The 21,115-nt window shown below is 58.7% G+C and overlaps 2 protein-coding genes across 5 annotated transcripts; both read left to right on the top strand.

Moving 5' to 3' along the window:
* The first annotated feature begins 1,270 nt into the window (after positions 1 to 1,270).
* Positions 1,271 to 14,099, top strand: LOC136788898 (uncharacterized). Of its 3 annotated transcripts, none has more exons than XM_066987650.1 (13): positions 1,276 to 1,842; positions 3,998 to 4,213; positions 4,626 to 4,871; positions 5,252 to 5,488; positions 5,946 to 6,188; positions 6,437 to 6,679; positions 7,875 to 8,165; positions 11,536 to 11,633; positions 11,869 to 12,061; positions 12,403 to 12,511; positions 12,749 to 12,795; positions 12,944 to 13,015; positions 13,213 to 14,099. In XM_066987650.1, the coding sequence occupies exons 1-13, from the start codon at positions 1,731 to 1,733 to the stop codon at positions 13,296 to 13,298; spliced, it is 2,193 nt and encodes a 730-aa protein (XP_066843751.1). In that variant the 5' UTR covers positions 1,276 to 1,730; the 3' UTR covers positions 13,299 to 14,099. The 3 variants fall into 3 exon arrangements, with proteins under 3 accessions (XP_066843754.1, XP_066843751.1, XP_066843753.1); XM_066987652.1 differs by having other exon boundaries at positions 1,280 to 1,842; positions 4,629 to 4,871; XM_066987653.1 differs by lacking the exons at positions 12,403 to 12,511; positions 12,749 to 12,795; positions 12,944 to 13,015; positions 13,213 to 14,099 and adding an exon at positions 12,164 to 12,382 and having other exon boundaries at positions 1,271 to 1,842.
* A 1,510-nt stretch (positions 14,100 to 15,609) lies between these two features.
* On the top strand, positions 15,610 to 21,087 carry LOC106036319 (receptor-type tyrosine-protein phosphatase U-like). Of its 2 annotated transcripts, XM_066987655.1 has the most exons (11): positions 15,611 to 16,393; positions 16,675 to 16,917; positions 17,567 to 17,857; positions 18,063 to 18,160; positions 18,943 to 19,135; positions 19,222 to 19,333; positions 19,519 to 19,765; positions 19,915 to 19,954; positions 20,185 to 20,290; positions 20,372 to 20,418; positions 20,544 to 21,087. In XM_066987655.1, the coding sequence occupies exons 1-10, from the start codon at positions 16,282 to 16,284 to the stop codon at positions 20,412 to 20,414; spliced, it is 1,485 nt and encodes a 494-aa protein (XP_066843756.1). In that variant the 5' UTR covers positions 15,611 to 16,281; the 3' UTR covers positions 20,415 to 20,418; positions 20,544 to 21,087. The 2 variants fall into 2 exon arrangements, with proteins under 2 accessions (XP_066843755.1, XP_066843756.1); XM_066987654.1 differs by having other exon boundaries at positions 15,610 to 16,393; positions 20,372 to 21,087.
* The last annotated feature ends 28 nt before the right edge of the window (positions 21,088 to 21,115 follow it).

The following is a 21,115-nucleotide window of genomic DNA, read 5'->3' as shown; positions in this document are numbered from 1 at the left end:
ATCCCTATTTTCCCACAGCCTTTAGGAAATGGGGGTGCAAGGTTGCACATGGTGTTCAAGAAGCAGGTGAACTAAAAAGAGGTGAACCGCGGATTTTTCTTGTATTGTATTCTCATTTGTCCCGGTATGCATACATGTTGTAATAGGCAGCGGGTCCCGAGCTGCCTCTGACAGACTTTCTAGTACTTGAGGTCTTGTGCTCTCATGGCTCTGAGGAGAACATCTTGCTGTGAAAATGCAATTGTTTCACGTTTATCTAAGCTGCATTTTATCTGCGGTTCTGTTTGCCAGTCATTGGAGTCTGCTGTCATTCTGCAGCATTTTGTCACAGCTGGCTTCTCTTTTTAACACCAGGCTTCGTCAACAAGCGTGACTCCTTGCCCCCTCTGAGTCTGAGACTCTGCTCCCTGAGAAGAGCAGGCCTGTTTCATTTTGGAACCAGTTGCTTCCTCAGGTGAGAACTATCCTCTTGTCCCACCCCAGAGATGTGCTCGGTGACCAGAGGAGGGTAAGAGCTGTCACCCCAGGCGGGATGGTGGCCCCACTACCCCACTGTCCGGTGTTCACCAGTGGCAACAGGAGATGTGCTTAAGAAAGCACATATGAGCCTGGCCACCCTCCATGATCCAGCCCCCATGCCCAGGGTGGTAGGAGTTGGGATGTTAGAGGGGTACGCTGCTTATCCCTTTTTGGACCTGTTCTCCACGAATTTCTCGAGTCCCTCTTTGAACCAGCTGAACCTGGCAGCTTCTGCTGTGGCAGGGAGATGCACAGCTTCATCTCCTCTGAGTAAAGACTTCTCTTCTGTAGCTGTGAGCTGGTCTCCCACCTGTATGGGGGAGACTCTCCTGCTTCTGGTGTAGCAGGTTTGGGGGAACAGCGCTTCCACATCCATCTTCACCCCAGCCTTCAGGATATTGTAACCTCCCATCACAGACCCCCCTCCCAGCTTGGAGACGAGTACCTGATTCTGAACAGTGAATCTGGAGGCCAGTTCCTTCCCTCCATCATTGCCATGACTCTTGCCCTCCTCTGCCTGCCCTCCTGGAGCTGCGGGCCCCAGAACAGCACATGGCAATCATGGTGTAGTTGCATCCAGGCTTTATGGCTTTGGGATAATGACGTCTTTTTCTTTCTTTTTCTCAGTATTCTCCAATGACACAAAGGAGTTTTTTGTGTTATCAGCTGTGCAGCACTCAGAGCACTCAGGATCTGTTATCTCTTACGCTCTGCAGGACTCCATGCAGTTCCCCTCTCCCTCATAGCCCTGACTCTTGGCAGCTCTCCTAATACTGTCTGGGAAGACATCAAAATGCTGTGATTACTGAGGGGAAGTGCAGTGACCCGTGACATCTCCAGAAGCCACGTGTGCAAGAAGAGGCTTTGGGAAGTGTGTGGCAGAAGTCTTAGAAATGTGAGTGGTGTCTGGTGAACGCACTCTGGTAGCAAGGAGCTCTGTGGGATGAAGCTCTGTGATCCTGGTGCCAGGGGCTCTGGGGAGTGCCAGTGCCAGGATGTCCCTGGGGAAAGAAACCAGCAAAAGGCAGCAGTGCTGACACTGATGGGAGGTTCCCTCCTCAAAGAGGAAGGCTCTTGTGTTCAAAGTGATTTCCCGTCGAGATGTTTCCTTCTTCTTCTTGGTCCTCTTGCAACCATCAGATACAGTTCCAGTGCTTGGAGGCAGCAAGTGTGGCTGAGGTCTGAGTTGTGCCCGGGGACTGGATGCTAGCATGGCCCTGCAGTTGCTGGCTCTGAACTTTCTCCTGGTCCTCGTCCCTCTGCTGGGAGCACAGGCACAAGAAGATACTGGTCCCAAGACCCAAGGAGTACCCCGGGAAACAGGTAAGAAGTGCCCGCTCCTCTGTCTGCAAGAGAAGCTTTTTCTGCTCTTTCACCTGCAAGTCCGATGTGCATCTTTACCACAGGCAGCACACGGCAGCTGTATCGCAGGGGGCTGGAGGCGATGTCTGTAGCAGGGTGGGGTGAAGCTGGGTTTGGGGATGGAGGGCAGCAAGGCTCCGTGTGCTGGGAAAGCCTCTGTGAGCACCGGGGCTGTCGTGCTCCATGGAGGGGGCAGTGTCCCTGGGAGCTGGGGGTGGCTGGTTCTCACTGCACAATGTGCAGACAAAGCCTGAGCACGTGGCCTTCCTGGGGCGATAAGGGCAATGTCCCCACCGCTGGGGAGTTGGGTGCTGGTGCTTAGCGGAGCCGTGGGCTGGAGCCCAGGGGGACACCTGAGGATCTTTGCCAGCTGGGACACCTGCTGCCTCCTGGAGACCCTGGGGGCAGGAGCTGCGGTGCGGTGTGGAAGCAGTGGGAAAGATTGGGCATGAAGGAACGAGTCGTGCTCTGCGTCCCCAGCCGGTTTACTGTTTTTTTCCTCAAGGGTGCAGGAGTGAGTCAAGACGGGAAAAGGTCTTCAGGGGGCAGGGCTGTGACTTTTCTGTGCGAATCTGGGCCTCAGGGAGGCCAGGCAAGTACCAGAAGGCTGTTGAACGAGACTGAACTTTGCAGCTGGGCCAACCCTTGCCTTCTCTAACTGAATATATATAATTTTTTTTTTGGAGAGCAAAATCTTTCTCTGCCATATGTACATCTGTTCTTTTCTGTTCAGAAGATGATGTGAAACTCATGAGATGTGATCATTCTCCCACGTCATGTTAGGGAAGTTCATTGCATAAATTCTCTAGTATCTGAAGGTGTTGACATAGGCTCGAATGTGGAAGTGCTCCTTTGCTGCAAGCCAGAAGTGTAGGCTGGTGACTGCAGGAATCACAGACATTTCCAGCTACATTCCTATTATGGGGCTGTCCCCTTTCAGCAGGGCTCCCGCGTGCCAAATCCTCCGGGCCAGCCTCACCCGTGCCCCAGCTCTGAGCACCGCTACCTGAAAAGCTGCAGGCAAGGCGATGCGCCTGGGAGCGAAGGAGTGGGGGTGGCGGGCAGGGTTCTGGGGACGCGCTGAGGAAACAAGATGACAAATCTGCGTCCCAGCACTGGGGAGGAGGCAGCGCTGCGTGCGCAGTGCCAACGCTGCCGGCAGAGGATGTGGTCGGGGCGTGTGGCACAGGCTGCATTGTCCCTTTGTCCTATTGTCCCCTGGCCGTCTTTCTGCACGGCTCTCTCAGAGCTTTCCTCAACACCTGGACAAAAGCCTCGTGCCCTTACAGTCCCGTTGCGCCCAGGAAGGAGGCGGAGAAGCTTGCAGGGGATGTTTTCCTGCAGGGCTGGCTCTGTTTGGCAGGCTGGCCCTGGCCCCTTCCCGTCACCCCAGCCTGCCACTGCACAGTGATTTATTAGCAGACGCCCAGGAGCCGTAGCAGAAATGCCCAGCACTAGGTAAAATGAGGCTCTGTTCAAACAAAAGGCGTTGTGTTAATGGAAATGAGCTGCCAGCACGGGCTCGAGGAAATCCTGGGGGCAGCGAAAGCCCAAGGGAGGCTGCGGAGGAAAGCCAAAGGAGGCCCTGGGGCCGCACACCCCGGCTGTGAGCTGCATGTTGCCCCGTGCTGCCACTTCCCGCTCCACAGCACAGCTTCCCAAAACATGAATCTCACCTCCTGCTGTTCAAAGCCTGCCAGCTGCCCTTCTGCACCGTGTTGGCCTCGCTGAAGCTTCACCCGACCCCTTTCCTGTGTTTGGGGCCTGTGGGCGGCCGGCTGCACAGCCCCAGTGTGAAGAGCAACATGCGCTGAGTGTCTCCCTGCTCGCGGGATGCCGCGAATCCCTACAGGGCTGGAAGCCCCGTGCTCCTTTCCCTGCTCTCTCTGAGCGCTCCCGGAGCTCCAGACTGGTGGAAGGAGCCAGCCCCACGTGCTGTGCAGCGTTACCCCTGCCTCTGCCGGGATGTGCCCTGCGAGGTGAGGCAGAAACCCCTGGAGAGGTCCATCAGCGGCCGCAGCAGCAGCATGCGCCGCAGCGCACAGAGGCACTGGGAGTCCTGCCCACGTTTGGCTCTTCCCATCCCACCGACGCGCTCTCCGTCTTCTCTGTGCAGGATGCCCCAAGCCCCGGTGGGACCCAAGCCTCCGCTTTGTCCCAGAGAAGATGTTTTATGGGGACAAGGAGGAGCTGACACTGAGCTGCCTCACTGGGGAAGATCCTCCTCTTGCTGTGATCAGATGTGCTGCATGGACAGGCTGGGAATATGTTTGGGAGGTGAAGGACATGCAGGGAACGTGGCATCGCATGGAAATGCGCCTGACCTGCACAGGTAAGTCGGGGGGCAGCAGCTCTCCCCTGCTGCGGGCTCGTCTCCATCAGCAGGGCTTCTCACGGGGATGTCTTGGCCTCGGCTCTGGGATGGCCCCGGCCGGGAGCAGCCTCCGAGCTGGGCCAGGACAGAAGCCCCCAGCGGGCCCCGGCCTTGCCTCTGTCCTGCCTCTGCGGCCTGTCTGCCTGAGCCACGGGGACGCTGGCGGCGGCCAGATCCTGCCCTCAGCCCTGCTCGCTCTGAGCACCTCACAGCCCCGCTGGGCTCCTGTCCCGCACCCAGGGGCCGCAGCGTCTCCTCGCCGTGCCGACGGCCGACCCCACCAACCCCGCAGTCCGTCACGGCCCAGCCTCGTCCCCCTCCTGCCCGAGCACTCCCGTCCCCAAGGAGGACTGTCACGCATTCTCCCCAGCAGGAACATGCCAGAAACCCCTGTGGGACAAAAGGGTCACGCTTGTCCCAAGGAAAGGCAACTACACACTGAACGAGGAACTGAGGCTGTCTTGCCCTGAAGCTGTCAAGCCCTCCTTCACCAAGGCCAAATGCGCGAGGGAATTCCTAGGAGTAACTTCTGGAAAACCTGTCTTTGGGGTCGGCTGGTGGGGGAGGAACGGCACAGGCGCCTGGACCCGCATTGAGGAGCCCGTAGCGTGCGTGGGTAAGTGGGGCAGCTCTCTCCGTCCCCTCTCTGCCCTCACGCTCCTGAACCAGCCATGACACTGCCTGCCCCAGCCCTTGCTTGGCGCTGCGGTGACCTGCCAGATGCTGAGGGGCTGCGGGGCCAGGAGAGCAGCACGCCGCGGGCAGGGCGCGAGCCTGCGTATGTCCGCGGTGCTCAGGGCTCGTGGGGAGGGCGCAGGGCACGAGGCAGTAGCCTGGAGGCCAAATTCTGCCCTGTCCTCCCCCCTCAGAGCGCCCTCCCCCGCCACTGTGCCCAGGCAGACGCTGCTGTCCTGTGCTCAGCACCCCTCGAGTTTCCTCACGGCCTTGGTTCTGGCCTCCTTGTCCCCTGCTCTCACACAAATTTGCCTTTGACAGTGAAATGCTCGAGGCCCCAGTGGGACCCTGACCTTCGTCTGATACCAGAGCAGGGCGTCTATGAGGAGGAAGAAGAAGTGAAGCTGAGCTGTCCTGAGGGTTCCCAGCTCCCCTTCCAGCAGGCTAAATGTGTATGGAGAGCTCAGGCTGTGGCTACAGGGGAACACAAGGGTACCTGGATACACAGAAACAACTTGGGACGCTGGGTCCGAATTGCGCGCCCCATAAAGTGCATCAGTAAGTGTGGCGACAGGAGGTGCCTCGCCTGGAGCCCCGTGGCTCGGCGGCTCCTCTGGGGCCATGGCACGGCGAGGTGAAGGGCAGCCTGAGCTGGGCTTGGGGTCAGGTCCAAAGAGCGGCTGGAGGGGTCTCCTGCTGCAGGGGGGATTGTCCTGGGAAGCTGCCGGCCGTGGGATGTGGTGGGGGGCAAAGAGTGAGCATGGAAAGGAGGGTGGAGAAGGGATTTCATGGGCAAATGACAAGGGGAGCCCCCTCCCTCCCAAAAAGGCTTGCTGGGGGGCACGTCATGGCAGCTGGATGGCTCGCCTTCCATCTCACTTGGGTGGCTGGAGGGATTGCTGGTGGTTGCCAACAGCTGGCGGTACCCTGCCCCACCTCATCACCCACACCCCAACTAAACCCTGCCTCACCTCATCACCCACACCCCAAGTAAACCCACTTTTGCCTTGGACAGAAACATGCCAAAGGCCCTTGTGGGACTCAGCACTCCGTCTAGCACCACACCAGGAGGTGTACACGGAGAACGAAGAAGTGATGCTGAGCTGCCCTGAGGGTTTCAAGCCGTCCTTCACCCACGTCAGATGTGCAGGGGGAGTGCAGGCATTAGGATATTCTGGATTTGCAGACAGAACTACATGGCTGGGGAAGAACAGCACAGGTGCCTGGATCCACATTGAGGAGCCTGTGCTGTGCCTTGGTACGTGGGGTGGCAGGAATTACCTTCTCTGCAGCCCTGTCCTCCAGTCCTACCCCTCCATGCCTCTCTGCATTTCCCACATCCCCACTGTGCCCTGGCCCATGCTCCCCATGCCTGAGTGCATCCCTCGGTCTCCCTGGGTTTGATGCCTGAGACCACTGCCCAAGCAAACGGTGGCCCAGCCTCACCCACCCCTCCCTGGGCAGCCCCAGCCCCAGCTGCTGCTCACCTGCTTTTACCTCTGCCAGAAATGTGCCAAAAGCCCTCGTGGGACACAAGGCTCCGTCTGGCACCAGACCAGGAGGAGTACAGCAGGAACGAAGAAGTGATGCTGAGCTGCCCCAAGGGTTTCGAGCCATCTTTCACCCACATCAAATGTTCAAGAGAAGTCCAGTCCATCAGCACTGGGAAACCTGTGTACAGAGAAGTTTGGATGGGAAAGGGCACAGGAGGTGCCTGGACCCGCATTCATTCCATGGTGGAGTGCGTGGGTAAGGGAGGTGCCAGGAGCTCTCCTGGGGCCCCTGTGTGCCGGGGGATGTAGGGGGTGATCCCAAAAGCAGTGGGAGGCAGCCCCTGCACCTGCCCAGGGCTAGCCCGCGGTCCCCAGGGGTGCCTGGGCAGGGAGGGGTCTGGTGGCAGCCTCTGTGCCCGAGGGTCCCGGCAGGAGGGGGCTGCGGCAGCCGGCCGGGGACAGCGGCTGGAGCTGTGCCCAGGGGCCAGGTTGGAGCGCCCGGCATGTGGGACAAGGGCGCCCAGAGCCCCTGGAGCTCCTGCTCCTCCTGGGCCTTCTCGGGAGGGCTGGGGAAGCAGCGTGGGGCCCTTCCTGCTCCCATCCCCTTCCTGGGGCCATGGTGCAGGAAGGTGCTCCACATCGTGTCCCACAGCTCCATCCCTCACCGTAGTGTGCCAGGACAGGGATCTCCTGCCACGTCCCCTGCCTTGCCCTGCATGGCCAGCCTCTGCCCTGCTAGCACCTTCCCTTCTTGTTGGTGCAGGAAAATGCCAGAAGCCCCAGTGGGACCCCAGATTAATCTTTGACCCAGAACGGGCATCCTACATCCTCAATGACATGGTGACGGTGAGGTGCCCTGAAGGGTACTGGCCTCCTCCCACGAAGATCACCTGTGTACAACCTACCCCAAGCCAAGGCTCCCCAACTCCTCAGAGGTTCTGGTTTGTGAGGAGCAGCACTGGCCGCTGGGAGCCTCTGGATCAGTGGCAGACCCTGACGTGTGTGTTTGAGGGAGAGACTTGAGAGGGAAGGTTGGGCCCGATGGCGGTGTCCTGCCTTCGCGCTGGCCCTGTTCCAGAGGCACGCACGGATGTTCCCGGCCGGGTGCAGGTGCGCTCTGTGGCGAGAGGGCCAGCGCCTGCGGGAGCATTTCCCTCCCGAGGGGCTGCGCCCGCTGCCAGGGAGCAAGGGGACGGAGCCAGGGGTCTGCTCCCAATAGAAGTTGCCTCAAGCAGTGAGAAGTGATGCAAAGCTCACGTCCAGCTTCCGAGCACACCGTGATCCAGACACCTCCAGCTCTGCAGCTGGAGACCTGGTGTGGGCAGTGTCACCTCCGGCTTCCTCTCCCTGCAGCTGGGGGGGAGCAGGGCTGTCAGACCGCAGCACCCTTGCAAGGGTGCCAGGGGGAGGGAAGGCAAGGCAGTGACTCTTGTGCAATGCTTCCTTCACAGAGGCCTTCCAGGTTGTGCCTGGGACCTTGGAGGTTTCCACCACCAGCATCAAACTGAACTGGACCTGCAGTCTGCCTGATGCCTGCCAGCGCATGCAGGCCACGTGCAGGCTGGCAGGGCCTTCCTCCCCTCCCTGTGAGGCTGAGGAGGTCAAGGCAAAGGAGATGTTGCACGGCCAGAAGGGAACATTTACCTGTCCCCCTCTGCAGCCCTTCACTGACTACAGTGTCACCATCTCAGTGCCCCCCAGCACAATCCTGTTCACACGGCTCCTGAGGACAAAGGCAACAGGTAAGTGTCCCCCGACACATGCTGTGAGAGTTAGCGACTGTCTTGGGCACAGCAATCACAAAACAATAGAACACTCAGTCTTTGGTGAGTTAAGGAAGGCACTTAACAGAACCGATACCTTGGGATTCCAGAGGGCAGACTTTGGCCTGTCTAGAGACGTTGTTGACACAGTCCCCTGCGAGGCAGTTCCGTATGGTGAGGGACTCCAGGAAGGCAGGACTTTCTTAGAGGGAGTAATCTTAACGGCACAGGAGCAGGCTGTCCCAACGTGCCCAAAGTTGAGCCGGTGCGAGAGAAGTCCTGCCCATCTGATCAGAGAGCTTTTTTCGGGAACTCAGGAAGGGAAAATGAGTTTATGAACTCTGGAAGCAGGGGCAGGCAGCTCAGGAGGACACAGAGCTGTTGTCAAGCTCTTCAGGGAGAAAATGAGAAGGGCCAAAGCCTTGGACTCGATTTGGCTAGTGCAGTAAAAGACGAGAATTAATACTTTCATAAATACCTCAGCAGGAAAATGGCAAATGGAAGACTAAGTGGAATCTCCATCCTAGTGAGAAAAGATGAGGATAAGACTGAGGTACTTAATGCCTTTTTTTCATCACTCCTTATCAGCAAGGCCAATCGTTCTCAGGGTACCCAGCCCCCCTGAGTTGGAAGGTGGTAACAGGGAGCAAGATGAAACCCCTGTAACACAATGGGCAACTGTTGGTGACCTCCTCCATGTTTTGAATATTCGTAGGTGTATGGGGCTGTGCAGGATTCATCCAAGGGTACTGAAGAAGCTGTCAGAAGTGCTCACCAAGCCACTTCCTATCATATACCATCAGCTCTGGCTAACCAGGGAGATCTGGAGGTTGACTGCAGGTCAGCATATGTGACTCCATTCTACAAGAAGGGCAGGAAGGAGGATGCAGGGAATTGCAGGACTGTCAGTCAGACCTCAGTCCCAGGGAAAGTCATGAAGCAGGTCATCTTGAGTACCATCACACAGCACATACGGGACAATTTTTCAGGCAACACCAAGTTGCATGGGAGTGTTGATCTGCTTGAGGGTAGGAGGGCTCTGCAGGTGGATCTGGATAGGCTAGGCCGATGGGCTGAGTCCAGTTGTCTGGTATTCCACATGGCTAAGTGCTGGGTGCTGCACTTGGGTCCCAACAACCCCTTTCAGTGGTCTATGCTTGGAGAAGAGTGGCTGGAAATCTGCCCAGCACAGAAGGACCAGGGGGTGCTGGTTGACAGCTGGCTGAACATGAGCCAGCAGTGTGCCCAGATGGCCAAGAAGGCCAACGGCATCCTGGCCTGCACCAGAAATGGAGTGGCCAGCAGGGCTCATCAGGAGCTCAATGTGGCTACTGATGTTAAAGATAACAGGAAATATTTTTATAAATACATTAACACGAAAAGGAGGACTAAGGAGAATCTCCATCCTTTACTGGATGCGGGGGGAAACTTAGTGGCGAGAGATGAGGAAAAGGCTGAGGTGTTTAATGCCTTCTTTGCCTCAGCCTTTAGCAGCAAGACCAGTTGTTCTCTAGATACCCGGTACCCTGAGCTGGAGGAAGGGGATGGGGAGCAGAACGTGGCCCTCACAACCCACAAGGAAATGGTTGGCGACCTGCTACAGCACTTAGATGTACGCAAGTCAATGGGGCTAGATGGGATCCACCCGAGGGTACTGAGAGAACTGGCTCAAGAGCTGGCCAAGCCGCCTTCCATCATTTATCAGCAGTCCTGGCTATCAGGGGAGGTCCCAGTCAACTGGCGGCTAGCAAACGTGACGCCCATCTACAAGAAGGGCCACAAGGTAGACCTGGGAAACTATAGGCCTGTTAGTTTGACCTCAGTGCCAGGGAAGCTCATGCAGAAGATTATTTTGAGTGCCATAACGCGACACTTGCAGGGCAAGCAGGCGATTAGGCCCAGTCAGCATGGGTTTATGAAAGGCAGGTCCTGCTTGACGAACCTGATCTCCTTCTACGACAGAGTGATGCACTTGCTGGATGAGGAAAAGGCTGTGGATGTGGTCTACCTTGACTTCAGTAAGGCTTTTGACACCGTTTCCCACAGCATTCTCCTCAAGAAACTGGCTGCTCTTGACTTGGACTGGCGTACGCTTTGTTGGGTTAGAAACTGGCTGGGTAGCCAGGCCCAAAGAGTCGTGGTGAAAGAAGTTAAATCCAGTTGGAGGCCGATCACTAGTGGAGTCCCCCAGGGCTCAGTACTAGGGCCAGTTCTCTTTAATATCTTTACCGATGATCTGGACGAGGGGATCGAGTGCATCCTCAGTAAGTTTGCAGACGACACCAAGTTAGGTGCGTGTATCGATCTGCTCGAGGGTAGGAAGGCTCTGCAGGAGGATCTGGATAGGCTGGAGCGATGGGCTGAGGCCAACTGTATGAAGTTCAGCAAGGCCAAGTGCCGGGTCCTGCACCTGGGGCACAACAACCCCAAGCAGAGCTACAGGCTGGGAGACGAGTGGCTGGAAAGCTGCCTGGCGGAGAGGGACCTGGGAGTATTGGTTGATAGTCGGCTGAATATGAGCCAGCAGTGTGCTCAGGTGGCCAAGAAGGCCAACAGCATCCTGGCTTGCATAAGAAGCAGTGTGGCCAGCAGGTCTAGGGAAGTGATTGTGCCCCTGTACTCGGCTCTGGTGAGGCCGCACCTCGAGTACTGTGTTCAGTTTTGGGCCCCTCGCTACAAGAAGGACATGGAGGTGCCTGAGCAAGTCCAGAGAAGGGCAACGAAGTTGGTGAGGGGTCTGGAGAACAAGTCTTACGAGGAGCGGCAGAGGGAGCTGGGCTTGTTCAGCCTGGAGAAGAGGAGGCTCAGGGGTGACCTTATCGCTCTCTACAGGTACCTTAAAGGAGGCTGTAGCGAGGTGGGGGTTGGTCTATTCTCCCACGTGCCTGGTGACAGGCACCAGGGGAGGTTTAGGTTTGATATTATATTAGGTTGGATATTAGGAAGAACTTCTTTACTGAAAGGGTTGTTAGGCATTGGAATGGGCTGCCCAGGGAAGTAGTTGAGTCACCGTCCCTGGAGGTCTTTAAAAGACGTTTAGATGTAGAGCTTGGTGATATGGTTTAGTGAAGGACTTGTTAGTGTTAGGTCAGAAGTTGGACTAGATGATCTTGGAGGTCTCTTCCAACCTAGATGATTCTGTGATTCTGTGACTATGGAGTTATTGTCTCCTTGTACACGGCACAGGTGAGAAAGCACCTTGAATACCGTGTTCATTTTTGGGCCCATCACTGTAAGAAGGATATTGAGCTGCTGGAACATGTTCAGAGGAGAGCAACAAAGTTTTTGAAGAGATTAGAAAGGAAGACTTATGTGCTCTGTATGTGACCCCGTCTTGCTGTGCTTCCAGTGCCCGAGAAGCCGGAGCGGCTGTGGCTGGATGCCAGCACGGGGACGCTGCGGTGGCAGGCGCTGCCCTCCTGCAAAGGGGAGATCCTTGGATACCAGGTACCAGGGGAGCGGGGGCTGCCCGTGGGCCCCGTGCCTCGCCGGGTGCCTCGGGCTGGGCACAGGCAGCAGGGAGAGGGGTGAGCCCTCCTCTGCCCAGGCCCAGCAGCTCCAGGTGGCCGCGGGGTGTTTGTGGTGAGGGCAGGACCCTGCTGTCCCCGGGCAGCAGCAGCGGCCGCTCGGGGCTGGACAGGAGCCGGGTGCTGGTCCCCAGCAGCTCCTGTCCTTCCTGCAGCTGAACGTCACGGCCAGGAGCGCGCAGGACGGCAGCTTCCTTGAATTCCAGCAGGTGACAGTGAACAGCTCTGTCACCCAGTACACGCCACCTCGTCAGATGCCGGGGAGCAAATACACGGTGACAGTCCAGGGCCTGACGGCCGCTGGTGCCGGGGATGCATCCCACCTGGAATTTCAAGCCTATGTCTCAGGTAAAGGTTTCTGTATCAAGGGCCTGTTAGGCTGGTGTGTGTCTGTGCACCCTGTGCCATACAAGATAGTGGCTTGGCCCCAGAATTGTGGCATTGCTTCAGCCCCTGCTCAGGTCTGCACGAGCAGAGCTGGCCCCTGTCTGCCACTACAGAAGATGGTGCCCTACCCTGCCTAAAGGTACCCTTGGGGCTCACAACTGAACACCAAGGCTGTTGATCTTGGCTGTGGAGCCCAGTCTTACAGTCCAGACTGGCTTGGATGTTCTTCCAGACTGACACCTGATGCCAGGGTTTGGGTGCCGGGCCCAAGCTGTGGCACCCACTGCTGGCTGTGTGCTTAGTTTCAGGGCTGTTTTCATGCCCCTGGCCATGGACTGCAGTCACTGTGGTGGCTGTGCTGTCAGCGATGGTCATGCTGTCTGCTGGGATCCTGTGGTTTGCACTGTCTAGGTAAGTAGGCAGGGAACTGGGAGTCGCTGCTCTGCCTCAGGCCATGCTGGGCTAATGGGGTGGCTGGTGACAGAGGGGGCTTTCTGCACTGCTCTCACCCTTTTCTGGGTGCCATGGGGGCGGCAGCTGGTCCTACCGTGGCTTGGCTGGTGGGCTCCTGGCCGGGTCTCCAGGCCAGCAGGGCCCTGGGCCACATCAGCCTCTCCCCAGCCTCAGGGCACCCCTTTGCCTTCCCAGGAGGAGGAAGGCCTTGCCCAGGAAAGCCGAGGAGGACCATTACACAGGTAGGGCCACGGCAGTGGGACCGGGGTGTAAGGAGAGCAGGTCATTGCCAGGAGAGCCCTGTGGCCCCCTGTGCCGCTGCCTGCCTGGGTCTGCGCTGCTCCTTCTCCTGCAGACCTGGGTCCCTCAGGCTGTGTCTGTCCGCTGCAGAGCTCCAGCCCTACGAGAACTCGGACCATTACTGTGTGATCAAGGAGAGATTTCTGGCTGAAGAAGACGCAGGTAGGAGATGGCTCCCCCACGTGCCGGGGAGCGGGTCGAGAGCGACCCGAGGAAAGGGCCGTGGCGGTGTCAGGCAGTGCCCAGTGCTCCGGCCTGTCTGAGCCCCTCGCGTGTGCAGGCGGCTGTGGCAGCGTGAGCTCCCCGCGCTGCTGAGGGCTCGCAGCAGCCTCTGCCCTGCGTGCTGTTGGTCTCCGCAGGTAGAGGTGGCTGGGCTGGAGAGCGACCGTCCCTGTCCCTGCCGCTGCCCCTGCCCGTCCTGGAGTCCTCGGGAACCAGACCTTGAGAGACCACTGTGGGTGTAAGAGAGCAGAGATCGCGGGGAGGACGACCCCAGCTTAGTACTGATGGCTACCAGGACCCCGTCTCTCATGTGACTGTGACCAGCACTGGGGGTCTCGTCCAGGCAACAAAAACATGAGGACTGCAGCTGTTTCTTTCAGGGCACAAAGCCACTGTCCTCTTCAGCCCTCCTGGCCTTGCAGGCAGAGACAGTGGTGAGAGGCTTCCCAGTCTTACTGTGGGAAGAGGCACTGGGTGCCCCTGGGCCTTCTACCCTATGGGGCCTGGTGTCTTTGGAGGCCTCCTCATGGCCCTTTCTCGAGTTTTGGTGCTCCACAGCTGTAAGCAAGGACCTCTTACAGCTTGTGCTGGGTTATTGTTTCCCCTCCCATCTCTCATCTGTCACCAGCACCCTCTGCTACAGAGCAGGAGCTGCCCAATGCCTGGTCCGACCTGCCTGTGCCAGCGAAGGCACGTTTTGGCTGTCCAGTGCTCTGGATAAGCCATCTGCCCCTCATCCTAGGGCCTGTGTCCGGCCTCTGGGACCAAACAGGAGCACACCCGTTGGTGTGACCTGCTTGCTCTGATGGAGCTGCTCCCAGTGGATATCGGGCAGAGAGGGAAAGGGTGAGCTCAAGCCAGTGATGGCTGAGAAAGGGGAATGAGGGGGTTTGTGAGATGGGGAAACTGAGGGTCTGTTTGTGCTCCTTCCACCTCCTGGGTTCCTACCTTCTTTCCACTCCCCTGCCTTCACCACTCTGCCTGCTCTGTTCGGACAACCAATAAAGGCCTGTGGTTTGGAGAAGGCTGCCACTCTGTTACATCTCCGACCTGGTCCCCTCCTTGCCCTTATGGGCTCACGTGCCCTGCGGGTGCTGAGCTAACTGGGCCAAGTGGAAGGCCAGGAATGTTCTTTGCTCCTCCACAGCCCCCATGACTGATCACCCAGCCCTATTCCTGCTCCCTGCACTCTTACTCACCAGTCTGTGCTGCTGGCTCTGCACAGAGATGCCCTTTTGCGTGGCTGTCCCCAAGCCTGGTCTGTCTGGCAGACCAGCAAGGGGTCCTTGCACCTTGCAGCCTTCTCTATGTGTCCTGCTGCTGGTGCATGCAAGGAGCCTGCAAGGGTGGAAGTGAGATGGATCGTGCAGGTAGCAGCTGGAAGGGCCCAGCAGCAGGTTGTGGCTGGGCTGGTGAGCTGGAAGGGAATAAGCAGCGTTTGTCCAGCTGGAGGGTCTGTGTGAGTGGGCAGTCCCGGGCTGTCTGCCTGCGTGGTGACGGAGGCCCAACTCATTTCCCCTTTGGGTCTAGTCATCTCCATCAGGACACGGGAAATGAGCTCAGAGCTGTCCTTCATGGTCTCCAGCTCCTCTGAGACCCCTCAACAGCATGCCTGAGGATCTTCAGTGCTCCGGCTGTGTTATGAGGTGCTACTTTCTGTCCTCCCTGTTCTCTCCCTGGACAACAGTGCCTGGTGCATCCCACACATTGAAGGTCAGCCCAAAGGCTCTCCTCGTTGAGCAGCACACTGCTGGAAGGTGGGACACCATTGTCTTCTTCAGCTCTGTGAGCAGCCTGAGATGTCTGTATCTCCCCCTGTCCTCGGGGACACGAGCTATCCTGAGCTCCTTGCAAAGGGCTATGACAAGCTGATGGAGGGATGTGCTTTTTGCACCCTGTCACTGTGAACATTGTGCCTTCTCCCTCCTTTGGTGAACCTTTTTAGTTTTAGACCTGCAGAGCCTGTTGAACAGTTTTTCCACACCTGCCCTTCCATCTTGAGGTATCTGTAGCTCTCCATCGTGCCTCCCACTCCCAGGCTCGGGAGGGGTACCCACTCCTCTCCCTCTCTCTTTCCACACAGTATCCTTCTGGACAAAACGTCCAGCTGTGAGACGAACAGGTTCACACCACACTGGGTGATGAGCGGGCTGAACAGCAGGGCTCAAAGTTTCGTGGTGAATGGGGCGACATCTGGCTGGCATGTTCTGCTCAAGGTGTCTCCAGTGCCGGTCCTTTGAAGTCACTGGCTCAAAGACTGCTTTGCTGAGAGGAAAGGGCCAATTCTGAGGAATTAGATACTTAGATACTTGACTGGCATTTACCTGCTGAAGCTGCCAGCCACTCCGTTCTGTGGGGCCTTTCTGCAGGCCCCCTGCAGTGCACAGGCCGTTTGAAGAACCAGCAGAGCTGACTATCTTCCACAGACAACATCCAAGTGATCCCCAGGACTTGACTGTGGGCCCTTGTCTGTTTCTGGAGGAAGAGAAAAGCAGTAGCTGCTTAGGAGTGGGAGGGATGATTCAGCAGCTCTGAGGGTTTCCTGAGGCATTCAGCTGGCACTGGAGGGCAGGGTGGTTGGTTCGTTGAGGACAGACCTGCTCCCTGCTGAGGGGGAGGAGGAGGCGGAAGCTGGGAACAGAGCTGAGGGGAAGGACAACATGCGGTGTTTGTTGACCATGTCTTTTTGAAGGGCCTTGGTATGAGAGTTTTGAGGGACTCCTTGCAGTTCCCCTCTCTTTCCTACCCCTGGCTCTCGCCAGCTCTCCTAATAGTGTCTTGGAAGACGTCAAACTGTTGTGATTACTGAGGGGAAGTGCAGTGACCCGTGACATCTCCAGAAGCCACGTGTGCAAGAAGAGGCTTTGGGAAGTGTGTGGCAGAAGTCTTAGAAACGTGAGTGGTGTCTGGTGAACGCGCTCTGGTAGCAAGGAGCTCTGTGGGGTGAAGCTCTGTGATCCTGGTGCCAGGGGCTCTGGGGAGTGCCAGTGCCAGGATGTCCCTGGGGAAAGAAACCAGCAAAAGGCAGCAGTGCTGACACTGATGGGAGGTTCCCTCCTCAAAGAGGAAGGCTCTTTCACCACATACGACTTGCTCATGAGGCTGCTTCCTTCCTCTGGTTGCAATTCTTGCAAACACGGATGCCAGTGCTTGGAGGCAGCAAGTGTGGCTGAGGTCTGAGTTGTGCCCGGGGACTGGATGCTAGCATGGCCCTGCAGTTGCTGGCTCTGAACTTTCTCCTGGTCCTCGTCCCTCTGCTGGGAGCACAGGCACAAGAAGATACTGGTCCCAAGACCCAAGGAGTACCCCGGGAAACAGGTAAGAAGTGCCCGCTCCTCTGTCTGCAAGAGAAGCTTTTTCTGCTCTTTCACCTGCAAGTCCGATGTGCATCTTTACCACAGGCAGCACACGGCAGCTGTATCGCAGGGGGCTGGAGGCGATGTCTGTAGCAGGGTGGGGTGAAGCTGGGTTTGGGGATGGAGGGCAGCAAGGCTCAGTGTGCTGGGAAAGCCTCTGTGAGCACCGGGGCTGTCATGCTCCATGGAGGGGGCAGTGTCCCTGGGAGCTGGGGGTGGCTCACCTGCTTTTGCCTCTGCCAGAAATGTGCCAAAAGCCCTCGTGGGACACAAGGCTCCGTCTGGCACCAGACCAGGAGGAGTACAGCAGGAACGAAGAAGTGATGCTGAGCTGCCCTGAGGGTTTACATCCATCTTTCATCAACATCAAATGTTCAAGAGAAGTCCAGTCCATCAGCACTGGGAAACCTGTGTACAGAGAAGTTTGGATGGGAAAGGGCATGGGAGGTGCCTGGACCCGCATTCGCTCCATGGTGGAGTGCGTGGGTAAGGGACGTGCCAGGAGCTCTCCTGGGGCCCCTGCGTGCCGGGGGATTTAGGGGGTGATGCCAAAAGCAGTGGGAGGCAGCCCCTGCACCTGCCCAAGGCTCGCCCGGGGTCCCCAGGGGTGCCTGGGCAGGGAGGGGTCTGGTGGCAGCCTCTGTGCCCGAGGGTCCCGGCAGGAGGGGGCTGCGGCAGCAGGCTGGGGGCGGCAGCTGGAGCTGACCCTTCCTGCCCTCATCCCCTTCCTGGGGCTGTGGTGCAGGAAGGTGCTCCAGATCGTGTCCTGCAGCTCCATCCCTCACCTTAGTGTGCCAGGGAACCTTTCTCCTGAGGCCTGGGCACAGCCAGGAAGGCCTGGGTCTAGGAACGGAGTCTGTTTGAACACAGCGTTGCTGGGAGGCACTGACACCACTGGGTTATGACACAATGGGGAAAATTGCCTTGAGCAATGGTAGCCCACACACTCAACCGCATTTGTTCCTGTTCGAACACCTCCAGCTCTGCAGCTGGAGACCTGGTGTGGGCAGTGTCACCTCCGGCTTCCTCTCCCTGCAGCTGGGGGGGAGCAGGGCTGTCAGACCACAGCACCCTTGCAGGAGTGCCAGGGGAGGGAAGGCAAGGCAGTGACTCTTGTGCAATGCTTCCTTCACAGAAGCCTTCCAGGTTGTGCCTGGGACCTTGGATGCTTCCACCACCAGCATCAAACTGAACTGGACCTGCAGTCTGCCTGATGCCTGCCAGCGCATGCAGGCCACGTGCAGGCTGGCAGGGCCTTCCTCCCCTCCCTGTGAGGCTGAGGAGGTCACAGGACAGGAGATGCTGCACGGCCAAAATGGAACATTTACCTGCAACCACCTGCAGCCCTTCACTGACTACAGTGTCACCATCTCAGTGCCCCCCAGCACGATCCTATTCACATGGGTGATCAGGACAGAAGAAACAGGTAGGTGTCCACAGGGGAGTACAAGAGAAAAGGGACATTTCTGGACTGTTTCACAGGTGGAGGAGGCAGATAAATGTCTTCTTCACCCAGCAGCTGATCCTGAGCACCCTCTCCCCACTGGCACCAGGAGCCGCAGGCACCCAGCTGAAGGCTCAGCCCCCAGGTGGGTGTCCCCATGCGTGACCCCATCTCGCTGTGCTTCCAGTGCCCGAGAAGCCGGAGCGGCTGTGGCTGGATGCCAGCACGGGGACGCTGCGGTGGCAGGCGCTGCCCTCCTGCAAAGGGGAGATCCTTGGATACCAGGTACCAGGGGAGCGGGGGCTGCCCGTGGGCCCCGCGCCTCGCCGGGTGCCTCGGGCTGGGTGCTGGGCACAGGCAGGTGGGCAGACCGTGGGAAATCCTTGAGGACCTTGAGATCCACCCTCCTGGCTGATTTTCTAGCTGCTGTGATACGTTTGAGCATTTCTGCCTCCCTCTCATGTTTCCCCTGCTGCCGTGCTGCCTGCAGGGGTTGCGGGTGCTCTGTGCCTGGGGGTTTCCTCCCCAGCACTGCACAGCCTGTGGTTTGGCACATGTTGGGGCTCTGTGCGCAGCACTTTGTGACGTGTTTGGCGGCACAGCCTCACGGGCTTTCCTGTGCTTCCTGGGGCCTTATTTCTGGTTTCTGGAACAGGAAAGGCTGTGGTTTGCAGTGCTGGGGGCAGGAGTAAGGGCGCCAGTGCAGCACCCAACTTGTAGCCCTGTGGAGATTAGATGTGACTCATGCCTCACTGAGGATGCCTTGGAAATCCAACCAGCCTGGAGAGCAGAAGTGTGCTCTGAGCAGCTCCATCTGCTGCTGCTGCTGCGGTGGTATCTTTGATGCAGCAGATTGCTCTTGTTTTGAGTGCTGGCTCCAAATTCCCTCCTCTCCTCCTCTGGTGTGCGTTGAGGTCCACGCGTGGGGCCCAGGCTCCCGCTGGCGTCCCTCCGGGAGTTTCCCAGCACTGCGATGGGTGCAGACGTGGGGAGCACCGCAGCGCTGCTGGGCTCTGGCTGGCTGTGCGGTGGGCACGTTCCCCTCCAGCTCCATGTCCTGTCCCCAGCTGAACGTCACCACCAGGGGCCCGCAGGACGGCGGCTTCCTCCAGGTCGAGCGGCTGATGCTGAGCAGCTCCGTCACGGAGCACCCGCTGCCTGCGCACGGCCCTGGCACCAGCTACACGGTGGCCGTGCGGGGCCTGACGGCTGCCGGGGCCGGGGCAGCACTGCTGGAGGAGTTTCAGACCAACAGCTCGGGTAAGGGTCTGTGTGCGCTGCCCCTGCTCCTGCCCTGCCTCGCCGTGCCTCCTGCTGATGCTCGTCCCCTGGGTCTTCCTCCACAGAGACCCCGGACCCCCCTGATGTCAGCTCCCGCCTTGTGCGCGACATCTCCCCATCCCGAGGCACGGCCGTGCTTCCCCTCCGCCCCATCACCTGGGTCCCCGAGGCGGGCAGGTGAGTGCAGCCCTGGCTGCTCTGCTCTGCACAGCCCCGAGCAGCGCTGTCACCTGCAGCTGCCTCCGTCCAGCTCTTCCCTTCCCCATCCCCGTCCCCATTCCCGTCCCCGTCCCCATCCCCATCCCCATCCCATCCCCATCCCATCCCCGTCCCCGTCCCCGTCTCACAGCCCTGCCTTGCAGCGAGCACCAGCTCCTCGTGGCTGCGACGCACAACGGCACGGCGCTGGAAGGCGCCTGCTCGGGGGAGCTGCAGCCCTTCAACGCCAGCCGCCCGCCCGACGCCTACGTGGCCGCCGTGCTCAACCTCACCGCCCCCACGGCCTTCGTGCTGGGCGATGGGACCCACGGGCACGGCTTCCACAACGCTCCCCTGCGCCCGGGCTGGGACTACACCGCCCTCCTCCGCCTCGTGCGGCGCTCCCAGCAGGTAGCCGTGGCGGGAGGCTGCAGCTCCCTGGGGACGCTGCCGGCCAGGGACGGGGCAGGGCAGCGTCCCCCGTGTCCTCGGTCACGGCCGGGGTGTTTGGTGGCCTGGGTGGCCACCATCTGAACTCTCCTTCCTGTTTCTCCCAACAGGAGGAGACGTTCACCTGCGTGTGCTACAGCTTCTCTGTGGGTAAGTGGGCTCCTCTGCTGAGGGGCTGGCTCACCCCGCGCCCTGTGCCCGAAGCTCTCTCCCACGTCCTCCCTTTTCCCAGCCTGGCAACTTGCTGTGGACAGGAGCTGGCGAGTGCAGGAACTCCTTGTGGGGGCACCTCTATACAATTGCACAGATTCGTTGCCATGGTTGGGACCACTGCAGACGCGTGGCCTGGGCTGTGGCACCCACTGCTGGCTGTGTGTTAGTTGCAGGGCAGCCCCCTGGCTCCTGGACCGGGATTGTGACCGGTGTGGTTGTGCTGTTGTTGCTGCTTCTCCTGTTTGCAGGCATTGTGTGGTTCGTGCTGTCCAGGTGAGTAGCTTGGGGACTTTGGTTTAGTAGGACCCTGGGTGACACCAGCCTGTCACTCAGGACTGCCCTTTGTCTTTGCAGGAGAAGGAAGGCTGTACCCATCAAAGCTAAGGAGAACAATTAAAAAGGTAGAAAAATGCCGTTCCCTGGGCTGTCATCACATCGTCACAAAGCAGAGCTCTCCTGGGGGGGCTGACCTTCAGGAGGAACACGTGCTCATCCCGTTCTCTGACACCTACCCCATTTGCCCCAGCCCCACCGTGGCCAGGCTGGAGAGCCGTCGTCCCAGCCCCTGCCTGTCCCAGAGTACTCGGCGATGGTCACGAAGATGGGGTGGTCGTCCCTGGATCAGTGCTGTCAGCAGCTGGGCACCCGGCTCTCCTGTGACCATCACCAGCACCGGGGGTCCCATCCGGTTCAGCAAAGCAGGAGGAAAGCAGGAAGCCAAGGAGGGTCACCAGCTTTTTCTTCCCTGACCCCCTCCACTCCCCAGCTTTTGCTTACTGTTGAAAGGCCCGGCACTCTTTAATGAGGCTTTCTGTAGTTCCTTTTTCTAGGCTTTGATTTTGCTTTCCTGGAAGCAGGAACTGGACACGTTCTTTGACTCAGAGAGAAACTCAGGCTGAGCTCCTGCCATGTCCTGGGTTCCCCACCCCTCTCCGCCTCCGTATGCTGAAATCCAGCCAAACCCAGGGCTCTGCTCGAGCTTGGTGTGACTGCACTGCCTTTGCCACTCTGCCTGCTCTGTCCAGACAACCAATAAATGTGGTTTGGAGGGGACTGCCTGCCCCACTACAGCTCCTGCCTTGTTGTCTCCTTGCCCTT

Source organism: Anser cygnoides, chromosome Z, assembly GCF_040182565.1.
Source record: "Anser cygnoides isolate HZ-2024a breed goose chromosome Z, Taihu_goose_T2T_genome, whole genome shotgun sequence".
Taxonomy (NCBI): Eukaryota; Metazoa; Chordata; class Aves; order Anseriformes; family Anatidae; genus Anser; species Anser cygnoides.
Note: the sequence above shows the minus strand (reverse complement) of the source record. Positions and strands in the feature narration are given on the sequence as shown.